Source organism: Vulpes lagopus, chromosome 1 (genome assembly GCF_018345385.1).
Source record: "Vulpes lagopus strain Blue_001 chromosome 1, ASM1834538v1, whole genome shotgun sequence".
NCBI classification, from domain to species: Eukaryota; Metazoa; Chordata; class Mammalia; order Carnivora; family Canidae; genus Vulpes; species Vulpes lagopus.
In genome coordinates this window covers 128,632,656-128,649,530 of record NC_054824.1, presented here as the reverse complement: position 1 = coordinate 128,649,530, position 16,875 = coordinate 128,632,656, and the positions used below count along the sequence as shown (strand labels likewise).

Sequence of the window (16,875 nt, the reverse complement as noted above, 5' to 3'; positions counted from 1 at the left end):
ACCCTAATTCATTTGACTTTAACAAACCCCTATGAGGGGTGCCTGGGTGGCACAGTTACGTTAGACATCTGATTCTTGGTTTCAGCTCAGGTCATGATCTCGGGTCTTGTGATTGAGCCCCACGTCAGGATCTTCACAACTTACTTGAGTTTTATACCCATACAAACAGAAGACTAATATTGGTGTCGAGCCCTGCAGTGGGCACCCATAGACACAATCTCATTTAGCTCTCAGAGTAATCCTACAATGCTGCTTTGTTTGCTTTCTCATCACTTGACTGGTGGCAAACAGAGATTCTGAGAGGTGTAACAACAGGGCCACATGGGTGGCTCAGTCAGTGAAGTGGCTGCCTTTGGCTCAGGGCTTGATCCCAGAGTCCTGGACCCAGCCCCACACGGGGTTCTCTGCTCAACAGGGAACCTGCTTCTCCCTCTCCCTCTTCTGCTTCCCCCTGCTTGAGCTCTTTCACTCTCTTTCTCTGTCAAATAAATACATAAAAATCTCTAAACAAAACAAAACAAAAAACCACAGAGGTGTAACAACTTGCCAAGTTTATACAGCCTGAAGACGGGGGTACTTTGAACTTCAGTTTTGAAAGGGGCTTGAAAGTATGTGTGGAAGGTCCCCAAATTAACTGGTTCCACTTAGGATTTTTTGACTTTACAGTGACACAAAAGCGATACTCATTCAGTAGAAATTGTACTTCAAATTTTGAATTTTGGTCTACTCCTGGTATTCAGTAAATATTCTTCTTGCAATGCTGAGCAGCTCCCAGTCCACCATGCAGATAAACAACTGATACACTTACAACCATTCTACACCCAGACAAGCACTCTGTTTTGCACTTTCAGTACACTATTCAATGAATTACACAAAATATTCAACACTTTTATTATGAAATAGGCTTGTGTTAGATGATTTTGCCCAATTGTGGGCTAATGTAAGTGTTCTAAGCATATTTAGGGTAGATTAGGCTAAGCTATGATGTTTGGCAGGTTAGGTGATTAAATGCATTTTCAACTTACTTTAACTTAGGATGGGTTTATCGGGACAGAACCCCACTGTGAGTCAAGAAAGGTCTGTAGTTCTTTTTAAGTCACCTCGATTCCTCCCAGTGACAAGCAGAAGCAGCAAAACTGTTAGACTGTGGATGTACCCGTATAAACCAGCGGGCTTGTTAGAGTACGTTTCTACTGTCATTGTGTAAGTGCTTTTGCACATATTTTTGTAACTAAAACTGATCACTACTGGAAAAAAAAACTGATCGCTACAACTACAGAAATATCTAGTAGATAGTCATGAAAAGTAGTATACTTAAGGAATTTTTAAAAATCAAGGCTCTAAGCCTTTATGACTACACAGTGGTGTTACATGTGGCGTAAAACTCTCAAATGAGATTAGATAGACACTATTGCATTCTATGAGATTATTAGTTGCAAATCCCATAGGTCAGTCAACTAGCTGTACCCCTTTTAACAAAAGTGATTATTAAATGGAGAAAACACAACAAGACCAAGGTGTTTTGGGACAGACCGAACGTGCTGGTTATGAGTTCATAAAACCCATGACTTTTTAAAGTGTTACCAATAAGGAGAGGAATGGATGCCATCACAAGTCTTGCTTTTGGGGGTGCAGAAATAAGATTGCAGAACCGCTTAGTTCAAAAAAAATCTGAAGTTAAAAGTCTCCCCTTACAGGTACAGTTATCAAATTCAAGTATTGTGAACTGGAGAATTTAACATCTTTACTCTAGTATATTAGCATAAAAAGTATGTAAGTGATCAAGCATTAAACGAGTTGTGTAATTAGAATCCAGATTTAAGTAATTATGTAATTGTATGTGTGTGTACATAAGCTATATAACAAGGCACAAAAACAAGATAACTCAAAAATAAAACCTCTTAGAAAGCAAAGTGTAGTTGGTGAGAATGCAAACTGGCTCAGCTACTCTGGAAAACTGTATGGAGGTTTCTCAAAAAGTTAAAAACTGAGTTACCCTATGAGCCAACAATTGAACTACTAGGTATTTGTCCAAAGGATACAAAAACAGTGATTGGAAGGGGCACCTGCACCCCAATGTTTATAGAAGCAATGTCCACAATAGCCAAACTATGGAAAGAGCCCAGACGTCCATCGACAGATGAATGGATAAAGAAGATGTGGAAGATGTGGTGTGTATGCATGTGTGTGTGTATACATATACCTATATATATAAACATACATACATACATATATATATATGTATATTTATGGTGTGTGTGTATACTACATATATACACAATGGAATATTACTCAGCCATCAAAAGAATGAAATCTTGCCATTTGCAATGACGTGGATGGAGCTAGAGGAACTAGCAAAATCATTCAGTCAGAGAAAGACAAATACCATAGGATTTCACTATATGTGCAATTTAAGAAACAAAACTGATGAACATTGGAGAAGGGAAGAAAAAAATAGGATAAAACAGAGAATGAGACAAACCATAAGAGACCCTTAACTATAGGAAATAAACTGAGGGTTGCTGGAGGGTTTGGTGGGTGGGGAGATGGGGTAATTGGGTGATAGGTGTTAAGGAGGGCATGTTAAATGATGAGCACCGGGTGTTATATGCAACTAATGAATCACTAAATTCTACCCCAAAATTAATAATATACTATATGTTAACTAACTTGAATTTCAAACCAAAAAAAGGAAACCAAAGTGTAGGCTATGTATATAATATGAGCTATTCGGGATCCCTGGGTGGCGCAGAGGTTTGGTGCCTGCCTTTGGCCCAGGGCGCGATCCTGGAGACCCGGGATCGAATCCCACATCGGGCTCCCGGTGCATGGAGCCTGCTTCTCCCTCCGCCTGTGTCTCTGCCTCTCTCTCTCTCTGTGACTATCATAAATAAAAAAATAATAATAATAATAATATGAGCTATTCATAGCCTTGTAGATGTATAAAAACATCTAAAAGGATAAAAAAAGAACACTTACCTACCTTTTGGAGAAATGGGAACTAAGAAGAAGAGGTCAGTATTTTCATTGTCAAATTTCAAGTTTGAATCTTATGATGGTATCTACACAATAAATGATTCTTTAAAAAAGTTAATCACCTATAATTGTTTGAAATAAATGGCCTGGTCATTTTTATAAAACAAAATATATAGGTACCTTTGGTCCTGCAATAACAAGCCCATGTATTTATTAAAGAGAAATGAAAATTTATACCTATTGGTACAAGAATATTAATAAGAAATGTATTCATAGCAGCCCCAAATTGGAAGTTACCAAGATGTCCATCAACAAGAAAATGAATAGTAGCACCCGTGTGGCTCAGTGGTTGAGTATCTGCCTTTGGCTCAGGTCATGATCCTGGGGTTCCTGGGACCGAGTCTCTCATCAGGCTCCCGGCAGGGAGTCTGCTTCTCCCTCTGCCTGTGTCTCTGTCTCACGTCTCATGAATTAATAAATATACTCTTAAAAAAAAAACCAAGACAATGAATAAACCAACTCTGGCATATTCCTACAATGGAATACCACACAGCAATAAAAAAAAAAAAATTACTAATATACACATCAACATTGATGAACCTCAAAGGCATACTGAGTTAAAGAAGCCAGACATAATAGAGCACATCCTGTATAATTTTGCTTATATGAAGTCCTGGAACAGGCAAACCTGATCTATGGTAGAGAAAAAAAAATCACAGTAATGGTTTCCAGTAGGGGTACATGGACAAGCATTGGCTGGCAAAGGACACAAGAAAACTAACTGAAAGTATTCTGTATCTCAATAGGGGTTATGCCTAGAATGTATTCATTTCACTACATGTGTAATTTACCTTTAAAAAAAACATAAATACTAAAGTCTGGTTAATACTATGCCTCCTGATATAAGAAGGAACAGAGTGTGCTGATCATTGTAACCTACTCTGAAATGCATCCAAAAAGAAGACAGATGGATGATGGATAGGTATGTGATAAAATGAGAGATAAAAAGCAATATAGCAAAATTAATAATTGTAAAATCTAGGTAGTGGATATACAGGTATTCACTATACATTTCTTTCAACTTAGCTCTATGGTTGAAATTTTTCAAAATAGTATGTGCGGGAGGGGCACCTGGGTGGCTCAGTCGGTTAAGGGTCTGCCTTGGCTCAGGTCATGATCTGAGGGCTTCTCCCTCTCCTGCTGCCTCTCCTCCTGCTTGTGCCTGCACGTCCTCTCTCTGTCTCTCTCTGTCAAATAAACAAAAATCTTAAAAAAAAAAATACGATGGGAAAAAAATGTTAGAGAAAATTAACCACCTTACTATGACTTAAATTTTCTTTATTCCTGAGAAAAATTTTAACCATAAAATTAGGAGAGGAAGTGTTTAGAGGATGAAGAGACCTGATATTTTTAAAGGAACATGAAGAGAAAAACATTTTTATTTTATTTATTTATTTTTTAAAGATTTATTTATTTATTCATGAGAGACACTGACTGAGAGAGATAGGCAGAGACACAGGCAGAGAGAGTAGCAGGCTCCATGCAGGGAGCCCGATGTGAGACTCGATCCCAGATTCCGGGATCATGACCTGAGCCGAAGGCAGGCGCCCAAACGTTGAGCCACCCAGGTGTCCTGAGAAAAATATTTTTTTAATATTTTATTTTATTTTTTAATAATAAATTTATTTTTTATTGGTGTTCAATTTGCCAACATACGGAATAGAATAACACCCAGTGCTCATCCCGTCAAGTGCCCCCCTCAGTGCCCATCACCCAGTCACCCCACCCCCCGCCCTCCTCCCCTTCCACCACCCCTAGTTCGTTTCCCAGAGTTAGGAGTCTTTATGTTCTGTCTCCCTCCGAGAAAAATATTTTTAAAAATGTATTTTTAAGGGCACCCAAATTCAGTGTGAGGAAAAGATTACATTGCATCTATGATTATTTAAAGAAACTTAAAGAACACAGAACAATTTGGAATATAATAAAAGGCTGAATAGAGAAAATACAAACCTTCTAAAACTAATTATGTGAAGCTATTAGCAAGAATAGTTGGTTACAGAGAAGACTTTATTAGAGAATGCGTAAATCTGCGCAAACCTCCCTAGACCCATCCATATAAGCATTCATGCACTGGTGAAATTTTTAGCAATAGCTAATTATTGCCAGCTAGTGTTTGACATGCCAGGGATGAAATTGTGGCAGTGTCTAAAGTCCCTGATCTCAGAGTTCTGGAAAAGGGGGGGGGGGCAATAAGCAGGTAAACAAATAGGCTGGTCAGATGATAAATGCTTTGAGAGGAAACAAACAGTTGACGATAAAAACAGAGTGAGTGGGGCAGAGGGAGTATTTAAATGGGTGGTCCCTGAGATATTTGAAGGCACCACTCTAAGGAAGATCTGGGAATGGTTTTCCAAACTGAAAACAAAGGGTACAAAAGATAGGGAGCATCTTGCTGAGGTACAGGAAGCCAACCGTCTTGAAAGGCAGGGCATCCCAGGGAGAGTAACTGGAGATGTGAGAGGGGGGGAGTAAAGAGGTCAGGAGACAGGTCATCAAGCCATAACTCAGGGTGATGGGAAGGTGCTGGAGGGTTTTAAGCAGGAGGGTAACACAATTTGATTTATATTACATAGATCACTCTGGTTCATGTGTGAAGGACAGATTACAGAGGTACAAGAGCCACGGCAGCGAGAAGCTCAGGTTTAAGCCATTGCAAGAGTCAGTTCAAGAGAGAATGATGGCTCAGACAAGCAAAGTAACAGGAGGCAGTGTTAGGATTTATTTTGGAAGTGAGGCAAAGGGACTTACAACATACCAAATGACAACAAATATACGCCCTGTTATACTAAGTGAGAGAGGTCAAACACAAAAGACTACTTTCTGTATGATTCCAAAACTTAGTGACAGAAAGCAGATGGGGTTGTTGGAGCCAGCGGCTTGGGGGAGAGAACGGACCTTTTTAGGGTAACGGAATTAATTGTTCTAGATCTCGTTCGTGGAGGTAGTTCTATAATCACCAAAATTCATCAACTTGTACACTCTGTGTGAATTGCACTGTACCACCTCAACAAAGCTGAAAAACAACACAACAAAACAAAAATGCCCCAGTGACAACAGGCCAGAGACAACAACATTGCATGAAGAAGATCACAGAAATACATAAACCATTCCGAATCTTGCAGGCCTCCTGCCTACACCACCCCAGTAACTACTGAGTAGTAGTTACTCAGTAAACTGAAATAACAAAATTAGTTACGAGGAACCGAACAAAGAATTTTCTGGGCCAGGCCCAACATTCCCATTAATAAGGCAGAGTGTTAGATCCTTCTGAAAGAACCCAAGGGATAGAAATGAACACAAACCAGGGCACCTGAGTGGCTCAGTCAGTTGAGCAGCTAGCTGCCTTCAGCTTAGGTCGTGATCCTGGGGCCCTGGGATCAAGCCCTGCATTGGGCTCTCTGCTCACTGGGGAGCCTGCTTCTCTCTCTCTGCCCTTTCCTCCATTTGTGCTCTCTCTCGATGTCTCTTTGTGTCTCTCTCTCAAATAAATAAATTTTAAAAAAAATAAGTAAACACAAACCCTGAGATAAAGATTCTTATTTGTCTGCCCCATCCCCACTTCATAAGGTGGTTAAGAATGATGAATCAATAAAGATACAATCAGAATGAGAAATTAGATGAAAGGCAGAAGTTAAGTATAGAAGTCAATTACATTTTTTTTTAGACCAGTTCAATGTTTTCAAAAATTTGGAGCGAGGTGCCCTTGCTTTTAACATCCAATTTTATAGGAGGTGCCCCGGTGGCTCAGTCAGACTCTGTGCTGGCCCTCGGAGCCTGCTTAAGATTCTCTCTCTCCTTTTCCCTCTGCCCCTCCCCCTAATTTTTCTTTTTTAAATCATATTTTACAACTAAACCCAAATTTCTGGCTTCTCTTGAAAAGCTGGTCTCCTCCAACTCTGGACTCAATTCCCAAATGGTCACATGGGCTGGCACCCCTACCCTGTGGAGTGAGTACTCATCCTCCCCATTCACTGATATCGCTTGCAGTCTGCAGCTCCTAAAGACATCGATTAGGAACTGGATGACTCTAAGAGCCTTGAAACCAGATGGAAACTTAAATACCTTGCTCCCATTGATAATTTTATTAACCCCTTTCTGTTTCCCTAAATTAAGTGATTATCAATAAAACCCTTGTAATGAAGAGATCAGCAAAGCATTTGTAGAAAAATGAGGAAAGGCTTGCTGAGGACACTGGGTAAAATTAGGTACCCAATCTTAAAGAGGTAAAACTGAACACTAAGCATCATAGATTTAAGGAGGGAAGGGATGCATTAGGGACTCCATGGGGTCCAAGGCTAGACAGGCAAAATAAGTATTCACACATGGCCCCCAAATAGGACTCTGTAAGACCCATTGGCAACATGAGGCCGATCTAACATTCTATTTGTTCTCAACACTAGGCTGCCTCACTGTGGGGATGCGAATACGAAGCTGAATGAAAATCTTGAGCTGGCTTGGTGAGCTTGAAAATGGAAATGGAAAAAAGGGAGTTGTTATTGTTATTCAAAATCATGATAAGAGTCTCAGGCTAAAATATTTCAATGTAATAAACACACACACACACACACACACACACCCTACTCCCTCCTCACCTACACAGATGAGCCAGACAGGCCCCAGTGCAGCTATTCTTAGAGCAAAGCCCTCCAGCCACTCACTACCCCTGAGATTTCCTTTGATGTTATTTCTGTATTCAATTAGGTCCCACTCCAAGTTCATCCTGGGAATCATTCAGCCTCCAAAATCTGATTCTGAATACCTCTATACCGGGTTATTTGTTGATTCAAAATTTAACCCCCAAAGAAAATGTTATTTCCTTTAACTTAAAATCTTAGCAGGGTGCCTTTCTAAAACCTCCAAAACTGTCCTCAACTTGCTGTATTTTATTGTCAGTTAAATAGGTTTTAGTAAAGCTGTGCTTCACACTTTAAAGTGAATATAAATCACCTCAACATCCTATTAAAATGCAGATCCTGATTCAGTGGCTATGAGATGGGGCCCAAGATCCTGCAGTGCTGCTAGTCCACAGGCCAGTAGCCAAATCCTAAGGAAAATCTGGGCATAAAACTCAGTCTGCTACATTATTTAGGTTCTTTTTGTTAGAGAATACATAATTTAATAGATCACTAATATTTAATTTGCTTGTGACAATACTAATGTTACTAAGTAAACACAGAGCAGTCCAAACACCAGAGGAGGCAAATTTCAGGCCAGCTTAATTACATCTTTCTGAAATTCTCAGTAATACAGGGACAGATGAGTAACCCCATAAAAATAATGGAGTTCAGAAACTATCACGAGACTCCTGTTACTTGACTACATAGCAGCCGTTGGCTGGCACTATAAGGTAGTTGTCCCCACTTGAGGGGCATTCACCAAAGTATTCAAACTGCATTGTATTTTGGAATCATCCATTAACTCAACTCATATTGAACACCTACTAAGCACCAGATCTTTAAGGAGTGGCAGTGTAGCATTTCTTTACTAGAGCAAAGGCTCTCCAGAGTTTTTGGATCTTGATGGTACCAAAGGCTCTAACCATCCTATTTTAAGTGACGCTTACCCAAGCACACTGGAAGGAGGAAGCATTCTAAATACATTTGTTTTAGCATCAGGAGCCTGGATGTTCATATTTAAATTTCAAAGTTTGTCTTAAAGTCAAATCACAGGTCAAAAAATATGTCAATGATAACTGGTAATCAGATGGGAACTTCCACAATATTCCACTTCGACTCCCAGCATCTGTGCCCACTTAACGCCTAATATCCTATGAAATGGATGAACCATTCAGTCTCCTGCTCTGGCCAAGCCTCCCCTGGGCCCCAAGACTCACTGTAAATCCTAGCTCCTCTCCTACTCAAGGCCATTGCTCTTAAAATTCTCTTTCCTCCTGTGTATCAGTTTCCCCCTCACTACAGGTTCATTTCCATAACCATACAGAATGTTCCACTTTTCCTCTCCTAAAAGAAAAAAATATTTTAAAAATTTTTTATTCTATTTTATTTTTTTAAGATGTTATTTATTTATTCATGAGAGACATGCAGAGAGAGGCAGAGAGACACAGGCAGAGGGAGAAGCAGGCTCCCCGTGGAAAGCCCCATGCGAGACTCGATTCCAGGACCCCAGGGATCAAGACATGAGCTGAAGGCAGATGCTCAACCACTGAGCCACCCAGGCATCACAAAAACATTTTTTTAAAAGAAAACTCTTTTGATCCCACTTCTCCTTCCAGCTATTGCCCCAATTTCTCTCCTTTGCTTTGCCTCCCCACTCCATGACAGGGCCTCTCTGTCTCTGACTCCTGTGATCATTCAGGAACCCACTCCAGGTAGGCTTTGGTGCTCAGCATTCCACTGAAACTGCTCTTCTGGAGATCACCAATAGCCTCCACATTAATAAAACCAGTGGTCATCTCTCAGTCTTGTATAGATATCTGCCAGAATAATTTTATGTCTGTTGAATGTAATTATTACCTTTTTAAATGAAGGCTTGTATTTTATAGATCTTTGGTATTTTTAAATTCAATTTTTTCAATAATTCATTTTTTATTTTATCAGATTATTGATCAGTGATGGGCTAAAAACACAACAAAACAAAACCTCACTGGTTCTTTACAGCAGGTAATTTGAGAAGCATTGCTCTAAATATCTTAAAATTGCAACTCCCCCACATACTTCCTATCCTATTTCCTGGCTTATTTTTTTTTCTCTTTAACACCCATCACTATATAAACAAGTGACATATTTAATGCCGGTATTTTGTTTATTGTGCACCTGCCAGATGAGAATGCAAGCTCCAGGAGGATAGATATCTGTGTCTATGGGCTCAGCACAGGACAGGGGATATTTGCTTGATCAATAAATGAAAGCATTCCATGCAAAAGCAGATCTAACCAAACAACTCATAATAAACCAAAATGAAAATGATGAAGAAAATGAACAATGATTTTATTTTAAAGAAAACTGTGTGGATTCCTACTGTCTGCTTGAGCAGCATGTAGGTGTGTACATGGTTGCCTGACAGCCAGATTTTTTAGTAGAATTCTGAACGGTCTATAGTAAAGCCTGACAATGATCTAATTTTTGTTTTTGATACCAGATTTTAATAACCCTTAAAAACTCAGTTGATAGATGAGATGGTTAGTTTTATGTGTCAACTTGGATAGGCTATAGTACTCAGTTATCTAATCAAACACTTACCTAGGTGTTGCTGTGCAGGTATTTTGCAGAAGTAGTTAACATCTATAATCAGTTGACTTTAAGAAAGCGATTATCCTCAATGATGTGAAGAAATTCCTTAAAATCAGTCTTTTTACACACACACACACACACATACACACACACTATTGGTTGTTTCCCAGGAGAACCCTCACTAGTAGATAATATACAAGGAGGTAATAAATATCTGTAATAATCAATAAGGCAAATAGCTTTAATCTTATGTTAAAGAAGAATTCTTTGGGATTGCACAACTCCTGTAAGAATGAAATGGGCAGCAAAATGGCTGAAAGGGGATCAAAAGGTATGAACTTCCAGTTAAAAATAAATAAATCACAAGGCTCTAATGTACAACATGGTGGCTACAGTTAACACTATATGTATAGTACTGTAGTATATATTTGAAAGTTGCTAAGACAATAGATCTTTTTATTTTTCCAAGATTTTATTTCTTTTTGATAAAGAGAGAGCACAAGCAGGGGGAGTGGCAGGCAGAGGGAGAGGGAGAAGTAGGCACTGTTGAGCAAGGAGCCAGATGCAGGGCTTGATCCCAGGATCCCAGGACCATGACCTGAGCCAAAGGCAGATGCTTAGCCAACTGAGCCACCCAGGTGCCCCAAAACAACAGATCTTAAAAAGTTCTCAATATAAGAAAAAACTGTGTAACTATGTATGCTGACAGATGTTAACTAGACTCTTCATGGTGTTCATTTTCCAATTTATATAAAGATTGAATCATTATGTTGAACACCTGAAACTAACATATGTCAATTATACCTTAATAAAAATTTTTAAATAAAAAATAAAATATATTAAATGTTAAAAAAAAAAAAAGAGTGAAAGCACTGATGTATATTTCTGGGTCAGTTTAAAACTCATCAGGAAATTCTCAGAGAACCACTAATTTGATGCAGGCTGTACCATTCATACTTGACCACAAATGGAAAGTTTTAATCCACTTACCTGAAAGCACTTCAGAATTATCCTCAACAGTTCCATTTTCAAAATTAGGCAAATTCTGTGATTTAGAACTATTTAACCCAACTCAGTTCGATGAAGATGTAGCTCTTTGTGCCTTCTAGCATGCTCTAGTCTGTACCTACTAGTTCTGTTAGATCTATTCTCCACTTCTTGATTCTTTTAGATAACTCCCTTAGCTCTGGCTCTGACCTTTCCCCAAACCCGTTCTCCCAGTACCTTTGGGATATTTCCCTTTGGATATCTCCCTATCAGACTACTGTATACTTGACAAGCCCCATTACAAGTTCACTACATTACCTCTGGAGCTGAACTCTGCCCCCCTTTATCTCTGTCACCTGTTAGGGAGTTGCCTTCCACCCCTTTCTCCCCCCCTTTATCTGTCATACTCAACTGGTCAACAAATTTCTTTATAAATACTTATTTTAAATATAAATCAGATTCTGATTCCCTTTCAGTTTCATTCACACAGCTTCAACTTATCTACTCCCCACCCCCATAACAGAAGATAAGGCAGAGGTAGGAAGCCTTTCCCCCAAAAGCTGTTTTAACAACTGATATAGACATATGAGCAATGTCAATTTGAAATGACAGCACATTAAAATAGAATATCTTAAATTAAAGGCCACCAAAGGAAAAAGAACTCAGCTAAAAGGAAGATAATCTGCGACATCTTAGAAATGTCATAGATCTATCTTTTGTGGCCCAGTTGTATTCCAAAAGAAATACAGATAAGAAATAATAACCATTCCTGAGTATTTGCTTTGTGGAATGTCTTTAAGGGAGACAGAAATTAAGTGTTGAGGCTTTATGATGGGCCGCTTTTACATTTTTAAAATACTCATAAAAATTCCATTATTCACCCTATTGTACAAATGAAGAAGCAGTCAAAGAGATAGCTCCATGGTGGTCACACAACCGGTCAGTGGCAGGGCTGAATTTCAAATACTGCTCTCTCTCAGTCCCACTGTTTCTACAATTTATAGAGTGCTATATACATACTAATTCAAAGTATTTTTGTCATTATTAAGTACTTGATTGACTCGAAATAGGTTTATGAGCAGAAATCAGCATAAACAAACGAGTTCAACAAGTTTGGAAATTAGCTTCAATAGGAGATAACATACAGAGATTTCATTTGCATTTCTCCATTTTCCAATTTAGGGTCAATGGAAGAGAGTAATTTATTTGGGAAGTACACAAATGGTGTTAACAGCACTCACCATTCCCAGTGGAGAAGGAACTCTAGTTAACATTTACAAAGTGGAAGGGGCCCAAGTAAATTTGCCAAAAGGAGGAATATGGAAATTCTGCCCACAGCCAGAACAATGGACATAGATTTGTCAAAACAAAGAACAGTAAAGTGAGGGAAGGCAATTCATCCAGCCCTTGTGCTACTTCATGACTATTTTTTCCAGTTGCTGGTTTCCTATTCAAACTCTAACAAAGAAAAAGATTAAACAAAAGATTTAACTTTTTACACATTTAAATTATCCTTTAGCAGAAGCAAAAACACTACAAACAGTAAATTATGGCATTCACAATCCAAACCAGGTGGGATCCCTGGGTGGCTCAGTGGTGTAGCACCTGCCTTGGGCCCAGGGAGTGATCCTGGAGTCTGGGATGGAGTCCTACATCGAGTCCCACATCGGGCTCCTTGCATGGAGCCTGCTTCTCCCTCTGCCTGTGTCTCTGCCTCTCTCTGTGTCTCTCGTGAATAAATAAATAAAATATTTTTTAAAAATCCAAACCAGGGAAAACAATCCTCAATCAGATAACAACCTCCAATATCAAAGTCATCCAACTCAGTTCTACAGAAGGAACTTCCAAGACTTGATGCCCACTGCACATTCCTGGTGCAACTTTAAAGTTTTAATGCACAGCCTAAATTTACCCATAGCTACCAGGAGATGATTACTGTCCGAACTAATCAATATATTATACTGTTACACGATGCTATCTCGGCTTCCATCTTGGCCTTGGGATTTCATATCATGAGCTACATCTGCACAGCTGGGAAACAACATCAGTAATCAGTCAGGAGACCAATTAGGCTTGAGTTTAAAGTACAACGCTGAAACAACAGGCCTTGAAAACATAGCCACAAAATAATGCCCAGGGCACTCTTTATTTAAACACTATGTGGGCTGCATTTTTCCTTCTTGGCTCACCACCGAGGTTTTCATGGTGCTTCTCAGTCACTAGTCTATAGTATCAAGAACCATCTAAGTCTTTTTGAAAACATTTTGTGCACTTGCATTTATAATATGGTTTTTCCCCCCCTTGATAAGCCAGAAGCACTTACTAGCCATTGCGGTATTGCCCTGGCGCTTCATCAAACTCTAGTCAGCCAAAGAAGACATTAAGTGGGCTTCCGTTCTCACTCTGTGCACCTCCCCGCACCCCACCCACCCCCAACAGCACACACACACACACACACACACACTCACACACGCAGGCAGCCACGGAAAGCAAGCTTCTGCGGAAACAGAACACGAAACCACAGGTCCAACTCCCATCACTAGTGGCTCCAGCACACATTAAGGACGGGCCAATTTTATATAGGGATTTTGTTTTCAAACTCTTTTTAGAAACGACTAATTTTTATGTCTACTTTCCACCGATTTTAGGGAAGCGCCGCGTGAGGCAGGGAGTCTGCAACCTCCTGTCACTCTGTGGTTAGATTTTAAAGGGCTACACTCAAGGGCCTGGGGCTGAGGTTCTCAGGTCCCGGCCCCACCCGGACAGGCACTTAAAGTCTAAGGGCTACGAGGTCACTCCGCCTGTTGAGCTGATCTTTGAAGGGCCTGAGTGTGTGCATTAGGATGGGGAGGTGGAGGTGGAAGGACAGTTTGCACAGATCTTTGTTTGCTCAAGAGGCTGCCCCAGTGGGCGTCCTGGAACACGTGCAGAGCCAGCAAAACAAAACCGACCTGCGGGGCGGCGGGGGGGGGGGGTGGGGGTGGGGGTGGGGGTACCTCCCGATTGATGGAGCTCGGCGGGGTGATTGCTCTGCAGAAGCCCACTGCCCTGTGTCCAAGCGGGTGCCGGCCGTCCAGCCAAGGGCACCCTCCCCAGCGGCCGACCCCGGCCCCCGGCGGCTCCTGCGCCTGGGCACCCCGTCTGGGGCTCCGCACCTGGGCTTCGGGGGCAAGCAGCGCCTCGGGGCCCGCCTGTTTCTGTCTTGGCCTCCTGAATGCCTGTGTCACCTTCCGACAGGTCGCCTGCCGCGTGGCGCGGGCTCGCCGGTCCAGGTGTGTCCCCCGCAGGAGCTCCGTTCCCACGCGCGGGCGCCCCGGGCCTCGCCCTCCCCAGAAGCGGGCGCGCAAGCCGAGCTCCCCCCGCACTCACACGTGGCCACAGCGGGTCCGGACGGGCTGGTGCAGCACCTCGAGGCACACGGAGCAGTCGAAGGACGTGACGGGCAGCTCGGGGTCGCCCCTGCGCTCCAGGGCCCGGGAGGCGGCCGAGGCGGGGGCGGCTTTGGCGCTGTCGCTGCTCAGCACGGAGCCCATCGCGGCGCCTCTCGCCCGGACAGCTGCCGGCAGCTCCGCGCCTGCGGCCGGGTTGTTTTGCTGTCCTGCGGCAGAGGAAGGAAGTCCCGGCCCAGCGGCGACCGCCGCCTCCCCGCGCGCCCGGCGACAGCAGCCCGGCGGCGGCCGCGGCCCGGCGCCCAACCTCCGTCCAGGGCCGACGAGCGCGCGGCCGCGGCCGAGACGCGGGGGCGGGGGCGGGGGCGGGGGCGGGGGCGGGGGCGGCCGCACGGTGCGCGCTGCCTCGGCCCGGGCTCCTGCGAGGGCTGAAACCTGAAACCTCCCCGCAGAGCCGGGAGCCGGGAGCCGGGAGCCGGGAGCCGGGAGCCGGGCGGCTGTCGGGCTGTCGCGTCCGTCCTCGCCCCGTTCTTGCGAGCTCCGGAGAGGGTGGAGCTGGCCACGCCGGCCGGGACGCAGAGGCCCAGCGGGAGGTGATGCTCGCGTCCGCGCCGCGCGGCTGCGACCCCAGCGGGCACCGGCCGCGGCTCCCGAGACCGCGCCCACCTGCGCTCGGGCAGCATCGGCGCCCCACGGGTGGAGAGGCAGCGCGCGGCGTGCAAAAGGTTCTGAGACCCGGGTTCGAATCTCAACTCACGATGATAAGGACATTCTACTACCTCGGTTTCCTGGGCGCAGGGTGTCCCGCTGTTGCCCCTACTCCCTGCCCCTCCCTCTTTTAGACAGGACCAAATACATCATTTAGTGAGTCATACCTGGGCGCCTGGGAGGCCCAGTCGGTTAAGCATCTGCCTTCTGCTTGGCCATGATCTCAGGGTCCTGGGATCAAGCCCCACCGCGGGCTCCCTGCTGCTTCTCTCTCTGCCTCCTCTGCCCTTTCCCCTCTGCTTGTGCACTCTCTCTCTCTCAAATAATAAATAAAATCTTATTTTTATTTTTTATTTTTTTTAAATCTTATTTTTTATAAAAAAGCCACACATTTAATAAGACTTCTTTAGTGCCCACTGCATAGCAGACTTTGTTCTGGTGATGGGAACACAATTCTGACCAGGAGACAAAATCCCCGTTCTCACAGAACTTACTTTAAAAAAACAAAACCAAAAATGTTGACTTTGGTTGAGATAATTACAGATTCACATGCTTATCATTTTCTTAATATCTTTTTTTTTTTTTAAGATTTCATTCATTTATTCATAAGACAGAGAGAAAGAGAGAGGCAGAGACACAGGCAGAGGGAGAAGCAGGCTCCAGGCAGGGAGCCCGACTTGGGACTCGATCCAGGGTCTCCAGGAACAGGCCCTGGGCTGAAGGCGGCGCTAAACCGCTGAGCAACCAGGGCTGCCCCAACATGCTTATCATTTATTTATAAATAACACCTAGTAATATATGATCCACACAACTCATCACACAACAATACATGTAATACATAATAATCCCATAAACTTAACCCAGTTTCCCCCAGACTTTGCTTTTAATAAGAAGATGCAAGTAATCAACGAGTAAATGAGCTAGATCATTTCAGATGCTAAGAACCATGGAAAAGGCAAGACAGGGACTGACGATAGGAGTGGGGAGGGTAAGAGGGTCCGAGAAGACTTTTGGGATGAGGCAACATCTGAGCAGTCATAAATAATGAAAGGGAGTCAGCCATTCAAAGATGCAGGAAAAAGCTTGCTAAGCACTGGGACCAGTGAGTGTGCAAGGAACAAAGAACAGAAAGAGACTCTCTTTGGAAACAGAACAAGGGGAACCAGCAGGGTAGCACAGGGTGCCTTAAATAGGAGAAGGGCCTGATTCTATTTGATCTCATAGGCCAGTTTGGATTTTACTTCAAAACCATGATTTCATGTATTATGACTGTTCACTGGTTTCAAAAAGACAAGAACAAAAGAGGAATGGAAGCAGAGAAACCACTTGGAGAGGACTGAGCCCAAGTGAGGATGATGGCTCAAACCAGGGAGTTATCTAGGCCAAAGGTGAGATGGACAGATTTGGGATACATTTAAGAGAAAGACCCAAGGGGCTTTTGCAAATGAATTGGATATAGAGGTGAAGGAAAGATAGCCATCTCTATCTTTAAAGATTTTATTTACTTATTTGAGAGAGAAGGAAAGTGCATGTGTGAGTGGGGGACAGAGGTGCCCCTGTTTTTC

The 16,875-nt window shown here is 42.7% G+C and overlaps 1 protein-coding gene across 2 annotated transcripts in view; it reads right to left on the bottom strand.

The window, feature by feature from the left end:
- RNF125 (ring finger protein 125) overlaps window positions 1-15,252 on the bottom strand; it is a 37,339-nt gene extending 22,087 nt beyond the window's left edge. Inside the window, exon 1 of one of the 2 annotated variants that reach the window (XM_041762483.1) lies at window positions 14,583-15,252. In XM_041762483.1, the coding sequence (XP_041618417.1) occupies window positions 14,583-14,746 (164 nt within the window). In that variant the 5' untranslated portion in view covers window positions 14,747-15,252. The remainder of the gene's footprint in view (window positions 1-14,582) is intronic. The other variant, XM_041762475.1, reaches the window with a different exon arrangement.
- Window positions 15,253-16,875: the final 1,623 nt, after the last annotated feature.